This window comes from Calonectris borealis, chromosome 5 (assembly GCF_964195595.1).
Source record: "Calonectris borealis chromosome 5, bCalBor7.hap1.2, whole genome shotgun sequence".
In the NCBI taxonomy this organism is placed as follows: domain Eukaryota; kingdom Metazoa; phylum Chordata; class Aves; order Procellariiformes; family Procellariidae; genus Calonectris; species Calonectris borealis.
In genome coordinates this window covers 37874104-37882848 of record NC_134316.1, presented here as the reverse complement: position 1 = coordinate 37882848, position 8745 = coordinate 37874104, and the positions used below count along the sequence as shown (strand labels likewise).

The window sequence follows — 8745 nt, the reverse complement described above, 5'->3', positions numbered from 1 at the left end:
CTGTCTCACCTACTCACCTCACAGCAGAAATCATCTTTAGTCCTTGCAGAACACCTGAGAGGTGTGAAAAGCCTGTGCATAGATGGTATCAGTTGACATGACATTGTCATAGTTCTCAGCTGCCTGAGGGTATGTGAAAATCATTTCCATTCTCTACGGAAAGCTGATCAGCAGGTTGAGAAGACAACAGTCTGCAGGTCTAAGTAAGCCCAAGAAGAACACGCGCTGCCTTTGCGTCAATACGGCAAATTTGGGAATTGATAGTAGAATGCAGACTGGGAAAAGCATGACCAGAAAATGAAGGAAAAGAGGGGAGACAATTGCACAGGAGGAGGAATACATCTTTGGATGTAGGCACAGAGTAGACTCGAAAGAACGTGGAAAGTGAGAGAAAGAATAATCTGGAGCTAGCAGGAAAAGGAACAGCAAAGCTGATCAGAGGGAAAGCTGAAAAGCTATAAGTGACTGGGAAAAAAGAACAGTTAGACACAGAGAAAGAAGCAAAGATGGTAACAGAAAGAAAACAATGGGAAATATAATCAGCTATTTTTCTTCCCTATAGAAAATACGCTGCAAATATATTACTACAAAATTAATATCTCAAAGTCATTGTTTATATAGAGTAGAAAATGGGGACAAAACTCTAGAGGGGAGGTGACTGAAATAACCAGGCAGGTCCCCTTGCCTCAATGCAACAAATCCAAATGCTGGATTTGTCAAGACAGGCTTTTTTTTTCCTGAATGATATGGTTGTATATGTGTAATAGGAAAATATATGAAGCATTTCTGTTCTGATTGCTTCACTACTTTATTATTACAGTTTTCACAATAAAAACCACAAGAAATACAATATTGTAGCACTAAGCCCCAGTAAAATATAATTTAGGTGTTTTAGAACTATATGTATGTGACAGACTATTTTAAAATGCAAGAAATTAATTTGAAATGCACAAATTTGTTATTGCTGATTAAATATATGTCATTATTTGTCTCCATTTAATATGGAGTGCTAAGATAAGTTCTTGAGCATGTACTAATTTATTTCTCCTCATAGCCTCTGTTAGTACCCCCATTTCTAAATGAATGGCTGTTAAGAGAGAAAGAGAGTGAAAAAGAACATAACAATGGGATATTAAAAATGATTCATGTACCAAAGTGTATGTAGAGAGAGATGCAACAAGATTTTCAGACAGGTTGACATGTATTAGTGGACGGAGAGATGTGTGCCCACAGAAAAATTGAGAAAAGCAGTTAAATAAGAGCACATCATAAACCAAAATGCTTTTCCTTCCAGGTCATGTAGATCACTTTAAGATCACCAACTGGCAATTAGGACAATGAACTGCATGCAGCCCACCAGCCAACTACAAAGAGGAGCACGCAGTAGCATCATGTTCACAAAAAATGAGGTTGATTGAACAAGAGCTCATTCAAACTTTTGTGACTCAGCAAAATGGAGAAGTATGCGGAGGAAGACCATAAAAGCTTTTGCTCAAGAGACTGATTCACTCACATGCAGAATGATCACAAATTTAGACATAAAGAAAGGGGCATCAATAAGCTAAGTGGCTCCAGCTTTTGTCATTCCTTGGCAGGCATAGGTAACAACGTTTAATCACTGACAGGAAATGGAGAAGTATAAACAAGGCAAACTGTGAACATTAAAAAAGACTGTCTTTAGGTGCCTTCTTGTTCCAGCTGGATATTCTGTAGAGATTTGTGCAGAAATGCAGGATGTCAGAAAGGATGCAAATGCTAATCCCAACATGACATTGTGGAGAGTGCTCCAAAATGTGTCCACGTTCTGCTTGAAACATGAGTCTGGACCTCATGGTTGAGGACACTGCAGACACACTATCTGGACGTAAATTCATGCTCAGGCAGGGCTTTTTGGGAAGCCTTACAGCACACTGGAAGAGGAGGTATGGGTCAACATTATCTCTTTTAACCGTCTTAGGCATGCAGCTTTCTCACCCTTTCCACCATCCTGTATTTTATCTGATTTTGCAGTGAAGTTGCAACGGCTGCCATCAGCCAAACAAGTCAAACATTAAGGCCTTTCTAGAAGAAACCTGACACTAAACACTGGAAGGTGAAATGTGATCACAGCAGGGAATGAGCACAGGGTACCTTCTAATAATATGGCCATACAAGTGCTGATCTCTTGGCAATGTGGACGTAGGAATATTTGTTCTAAAGAACTCCCAGCTCAGGAAGTTTCAGCTTCTCTCATCTATTACTGAAGTACGAATAGCAATGGGGAAGTGAGTAAATATCAGAAAAACTGTCATACCTGAAGTCTGGTTTTTTCCGCTTTTTTGCTTCATTGGATTTGTCCTAAAAAAAAAAAAGTTCAGGAAAAAAACATTATCCCATTGCCAACAAACTCAGGAAAACATCTTACCCTAGTAATATCATTATGTACCAGGATCAGTATTAAATAGGTGCTATTTTAATCTCTTTCTGTCTGCAGTAGAAACATGTATTGCTAAATGATGTATTAAGCCTTGTTTTGAAGTGCAGACACATTAACACACAGAGATATTTGAATGTTATGGACTGCACTTACATATGACACATCTGGACACATCACTTGGGGCCTAGGTGTAGCTTCAGAAGTGATTATGTTGAAGTCTTGTTCTTTGTCATCATACAGATGCTCATGTCAGTGACAGTTTTCATTTCCTTCTGCCATCTAACATTTGCTTGCCTGGTTTGTGCAACACCACCGACAAAAAATCTGCTCCTTTTCTGCACAAGCTAGGATGGATATGGCAGCGAAGGAGATACAGGAAAGACAGATTTCCGGTGCCAGGACATGTTGCTGATTTGAGGCAGAAAGGTAACACTGAGTCTGCCCAATGCTATATGATTCCGTCATATACTGAGTGTCTAAATCAAAGCTGCCTGTATGCTGATCCTTCAGCATTCAAGGAGACCACTAGCACTTAGTCACTGAACATTCATGCACTTTTGCTTGATTGCCCATCTTTGTGAACCCAGGGGGTGGGAGGGTGGGCAGGGGGAATGGTCTTTCAAAAGCACCTAAACATCTGAGAAACCAAAGTCTGGATACTTGGAAACCCCACCCATTAAAGCATTAGGAAAATCACAGCAACCCTGAAAAGGTGTTGCAATAATACATTTTCTGAAGACAAAAATATGACACATCTTACTTTTCAAAGTCAGCAGCAGAAACTAAGTACATCAGAATCGTTTTCCAAACATACCTACCTAGTTGTCCTCTTTTCTGTGCTTTTGCTCTTCTTTTTATCCAGAGGATCTATATTCTTTGACTGCATGGTGGTTTCTTGCCTGGTTGGTTTCAGGGAGGTGTGGAAGGCTTCCACCTTCCTTCCACTCTCTTCTGTGGGACCCACTGTACCTGAGAGGGGAACTTGGTTGGAGGAGGTTTGTTTAATAACTTCTTCCTCTGTTTTGGGGTTAGGCACATCTTGTGGGTTGTCCCTCTTGAAGGAAAAAGGAAAGATTAACAGATACAGTAGCAACTGACATAAAAAAGAGCTTTGTACAGAGCTGATTAGCACAACTGGAACTTTGTGATAATTTCCTATATAGTAGTCCCCTATATACTGAATATTCTGCTATAAATTGGTGTCGGACAGACCATCCGTAGGAAATGTGATATATTTACCTAGAAGAAAGACTACTGTTTTTCCTACATTTTCAATTTGTTGGCGATTATTGGCCTACAGCTTTGGCTAGAGGCGACTATGCAGTCCATCAAGGGATAACAGGTCCCAAAGCTTAACCTCTGAGAGCTGTTTGTGGCTTCGCCTCCAAGTTCTCTGCTTCTGATTCATGTCCAGGACTCCTTTATCTCCAGGTTATTCTCCTCTTTTTGCTCATATTCGGAAGCTGAGATAAGATCTTTGCTCTCCCTCCTGTCCAGATTTTGAGATTGGTCCTTACTAAAATCTTTCTAAGCCTCCTGCTTTCAAGCAGCTGAGGCAGGGATACCTGTAAGCCTCTCATGTGGAGACAGCTTTCTGTCTAAACATGAAGAGAGCAGGGAGGATGTAATAATGCAAAGGAAAATCCAAATTTAAAAACTGTCAGTAGAAAATAAAAGTTGGCTGAGTGACAGCCAACACCTCAAGGCATTGAAACATTGATGAACATGTGACTGGAAAAGACAGACATCTATTCTGCAAAGAAAAATAGAGACTCTAGGTCTGGAGTGTGATTTTAGTATATTGAATCACTAGTAACATCTGCTGTACATACAGGCGCTGACATTCATGTCAGGCCAGCTTATGTCCAGAAGATTGTACAAGGATCTAGTCTTCGACATCAGATAAGAGAGAAAGCAGAAAACCCAGAAGAAAGGTGGCTATGTACGGACAGTTGAAGCAGGAAAGTATCAATTAAGAAATGTTATAAATCCTGTGCTTACTTTTTCTTGACAACCTATGCATTCTTGACTTAACCAATACGGTTATGGGGTGTGGCGATGCAATTTTTTCAGCCAAATCTGAGTCCTATACTTTCTACAAATCTAATCTGAATATGCTAGTTTTTCCCCTAGATTTTCTTCCATCGTCCCTTTATCTCATCACTGATTTTTCTTGAAAGAATAATCTCTCACAGTTCTCTCCTCTTTCCAAAATTCTATTTTTTCTAGTCCCCTTATAATTTTTCTGCTGTATGTACACAGAGTTGTTCCTTCTCTCTGCTACCCATGGCCAGGGAGAAGATGGGAGCTCCTGAGTGCAGAGAAAAGATGCACATGCAGCACTGGGCATTGGCAATGTGATTGTGTTTTTTCTTCTCCCTGTGAATGTACCTCTGCTTGGCTGAGAGCTGGGCTGGCTTGAGTGGGAACTGAAGACCCATCAGTGCCTGTGCTGACAAAATGTTGTTTGCCTGGGACTTAGCTTTAACCATTAATCATCCAAGATCCTTCCTAAGTGTAACTCTAACAGGTCCCTTATGTGCTCTAGTGAAATTTCTGTTTGTGATTAAGTCTCTCTAGGACCTTCTGAAGCATTTTTGCTGACCCTCACTGTGCTCCTTGTTACTCTCTTAGCTACAGTGAGCAGCTGCCCTCTGCCTATCTGGCTGCCTGCTGTAGCATTTCCCTCAAGAACTTTCTCCTTCTGTCCTTTGAAAGGATCAAATGCCTTTGCCCTGTTTGCTCATTCGTTGTCAGTCCCTGCATGGGTCTCAGCTGTGTCTTTCCTTCTCTGCTTTTTTTCAGTGGGTTGTGGAATTCAGTCAAAAAGAACCATTTAAGAACATACCCCCAACTATTAGGGAAAACTAAACACTGAACAATTAGTAGTATGCTATTTATTGATCTGCAAAAATTTATCAGGGCTATAGTGTGCCTAGCATCCTCACTCCCATTGCCCTGAATTTCTGTAGGGAGTTTATAAAAAGCCAGTTTTTTTGATAAACAAAACTGTAGCTCCTTCAAAGCACACAAAAACTTTGTCTTGAGTGATAGTGAAGAATATTAGCACAAGTGATACTTTCTGATTGGTCACCTTGAACTTTTGACATCTATTTGCTAAAGACTCACATTTTCTGACGGGTTGTTTGGGCTGGGAGCTTTCTTGTGACACGTGCCAAAATCCTTGCATTTTACATCAACTTTGGTATTGCTGGTATTTTCTGGGGGTTTCAGGAGAGAGATGAGCTGCAGCCACAGGTGGAATAGGTGTTGTTGCTGGTCTGGCGGGGCACAGAGCTCTAGATAATAGGAACGGCCATTTACTAATTTTAACATGAGGTGATGCTTATCTGTGCTGTGGACAGAGAGTTCCACAAACTTCAAGGGGAAGAACCTATAAAAAAAAGGTGGAAACTCATCATTAAGTACAAGTGGAGATTCCTCTCAAAAAAGATATTGTGTCTGTCAGACCTACAGATAGAATAAGACTAAAAGTGAGAAACTGGAATAGGAAGAAGCTGCCGAGTGGATTTGGGCACTCTTCTTATGAGTGCCTCTAGCTGATTGTGGAAGAGATACTGGGCAGCAGTGCACAGAATGGAGGCAAAGGAAGTTGGCTTCTCTACAATGCCTTTATTCCACTGCCTTATTCCCTGACAATCCTGTACCCCCAATCTTCCTGCCAGCTTTCAGCTTCTGATATATTTAGAAAAAGGTTTATTAAGTATTTGTAGTCACCATCTATCTATACGCATGTGGGTAGCGTCGGCCTGAAATGATGACTGGAGTGGGGCCTAAAGGTGTGTACTTAAGTGATTCTCCTAACTTTACTGTGCTAGTGCTGGGACAAAGAGTCACTGCAAATATGAGGTCTGTTAATAAACTGACCCTTAAAAGAAGGAAAATGCTGTATGGAAATGGGAAATACCTTCGTATTTCTTATTTACTCTTCAAAGAAATACTTAACCCTTCTCAGTGCTAACTCACCTGGTAAGTGCTAGCTGTTCCATGTGGGATGGCTGCTCTGAGAGTTTCCAGAAGTTTGTCGTAATTTCCTGTGGGGACAGGGGCACCTCGCGCGCTACCAGCATTGCATTGGGCATTGGCGAACTGGGATTGGCAGCACAGATGCCGATGGTCACGCAGCTGGGTCGGTTATGGACAGAAATTGGTTCCCCTCTTCGATTAACCTGAACAAAAAAAAGCCCCATCGACACTGACATTTGCCATATGATCTCTCAGAGAATATACTACCAATACATTTCACGGTGTTTTGGCTTGGGGGCCCTAGAGCTTATGTACTGAGCTGGTGAGGAGAGAGGGGAATGTGAAATAATGAGACAGGAATGTTTATGAATGAAAAGGAAGGAAAGAAGTTGAATAAGGATAAAGGAGGACTGGAAAGCACTAGCTCTTGTGTAGTCCAAATCATTGGGTATCTGATTGCTGTGGTCAGAAACCTCTTGAGTACCATTATCGTGAATTTCTCTTAGTGTAAACATGATGGAAGAGGCACTCTGTTCTGATGATTCACTGTCTTTGTCAGCATTACTGTGATATTAATGAAACCTAGTTATGAACCAGGATCCTGCTAGGTGCTGTACAAACACAGAATGGAAAAAGATCCCAAGAAATTAATGTGCAAGACATGAAATTACAGAAAGAGAAAAAATGAAGAAATACAAGGAGATAAGAATAAGTTGGTAAGTATGATCAAATCACGTGTTATGTACCATTGTCACGGTTTGGTTTTGATAGGCATCAGAGAAAAAGTGTGTCCTAAGAAGGAATTTGAGGGAGGAGAGTGCATTAAATTTATGGATATCTAGTAGAATGTCCTCCCAAGTGAGAGACAGTATGTAAAAACGATCAAAGGCAATTTTTTTTTTTCATTTTAATGTAAATGAGTCAGTGATGTTGCTATTTTCTTGGGTTGATTGGTTAGGGCAACTGCCTCCTTGATAGTAAATGAGGTCTGATAAATAAAGCAGGGATAAATCACAAAGTACCTTGAAAACAGAGACTCTAGCTAATTAACATTCTGCATGTGTATCAACAATGCAAGATTGAATTAATCAAGGCAAGACCAAAGGATGTTGCAATTATCACAAAGTGAGGTAATGAAACCTTATGAATGAAAAACACTGTTGAGATACATCATGTAAATAGAATACAGGTATTTTAGACACACTGTGAATGCAGTATTGTAGGAGTGTAGACTGCAGGGTTCTTTGGCCTAGGGTAAGTGACAGCCAGGGTAGTGATATTGCCTGCAAGGATAGTATAAGTTGCAAGTGGGGGGAGATTGCCTGGGAAAGGCTGGCTGCCATTTAGGCTAGGTTGAACTGACATTGATGGCTAAAAACCTTAATGAGAGAGCACAGAACCAGAAATTTTCTAGAACAGCCCTAGCTGTCGCTACAGGAAGGAGTAGGGGCTGACAAGGAAGGGTGAAAACATCACTCTTTGTCTTCCTTCTCTAATTTGCAGCATTGCTGTGGCTGGGTTTCTGGACTATTGCCTTTAAAATGTGAGCAGAATGAGTCTATAGGAGAAGGGAAACATATCCATATGTGTGTAGTAAACAGAGATTAAGAATAATGAGAATAAATGAATGAGGAATACCTGTTGAGTTGAGGGAGGAAAAAAACAGGGTAATCGTTACAAGCAATTTTATCTTGAGCATGCCAGATGATTTCATTTGAATGACTTTTTACCTGGACAAACTTGCTCTCGAAGATGGGAGCAGAGGTAAAAGGAGCATATTCTCCTTGGCTAAGAAGTCTCTGAAGGTCACCCATAATGGATGCCTGACTTGAACTGATGCTCTTAAAATCAAACTTCCTATTCATTTTGCCTATCCACAAAACAAAAATAAATTTGCAAGTTAAAGAGAAGAGAGATAAAAAGACTTATATGTTAAAAAAACCGCTGATGATTATGAAAAGAAACAAACATATAGGCTTTATTATACTACCAAAGAGCAGAACCTCTCCCCGCAAAACACTTGTTTTTAGGAACATGCAATCTCAAGTGCAAAGGGGAACTTAGTAAGGCTTTCTCACAGCTCTTGATTCCTCTTTTACTATTTAAGGAGAAAGGACCTGTGAATCTATAAATACGCTTTTGCACATGCTATTCTATATGTCAGTATGTTCTTCTTGTTAATAAGTAATCTTGTATATTTTTGCCACTGTTAAGATAATTTTTTTTTATTGATGTATTTTTTACATGAATATAGTGACATACTTTGCAAATAACAGTAGAAACCCTTGGGCTGTTCTCAGTGCTAGATAGTGACTTCTATCTTTGCACCTCTTGGATCACAT

General features: G+C 40.2%; 1 protein-coding gene across 1 annotated transcript; it reads right to left on the bottom strand.

Moving 5' to 3' along the window:
* Window positions 1-1038: 1038 nt before the first annotated feature.
* GARIN2 (golgi associated RAB2 interactor family member 2) lies at window positions 1039-8267 on the bottom strand. Its single transcript, XM_075152439.1, has 5 exons — window positions 8134-8267; window positions 6404-6606; window positions 5546-5810; window positions 3235-3470; window positions 1039-1087 (listed from the first exon to the last, which is right to left on the bottom strand). Exons 1-5 carry the CDS (start codon window positions 8215-8217, stop codon window positions 1039-1041), a joined length of 837 nt encoding a protein of 278 aa, XP_075008540.1. The 5' UTR covers window positions 8218-8267.
* Between the last annotated feature and the right edge of the window lie 478 nt (window positions 8268-8745).

What these genes read in the sequence shown, in the direction of transcription:
- GARIN2 (XM_075152439.1), bottom strand. Translation starts at nt 8,217, where the DNA reads ATGGGTGACCTTCAGAGACTTCTTAGCCAAGGAGAATATGCTCCTTTT. An exon ending in GAACAGCTAGCACTTACCAG is followed by an intron (nt 5,811 to 6,403) that starts GTGAGTTAGCAC and finishes TTTTTTTTATAG; the next exon opens with GTTCTTCCCCTTGAAGTTTG. An exon ending in CAAACAACCCGTCAGAAAAT is followed by an intron (nt 3,471 to 5,545) that starts GTGAGTCTTTAG and finishes TTTTCCTTCAAG; the next exon opens with AGGGACAACCCACAAGATGT.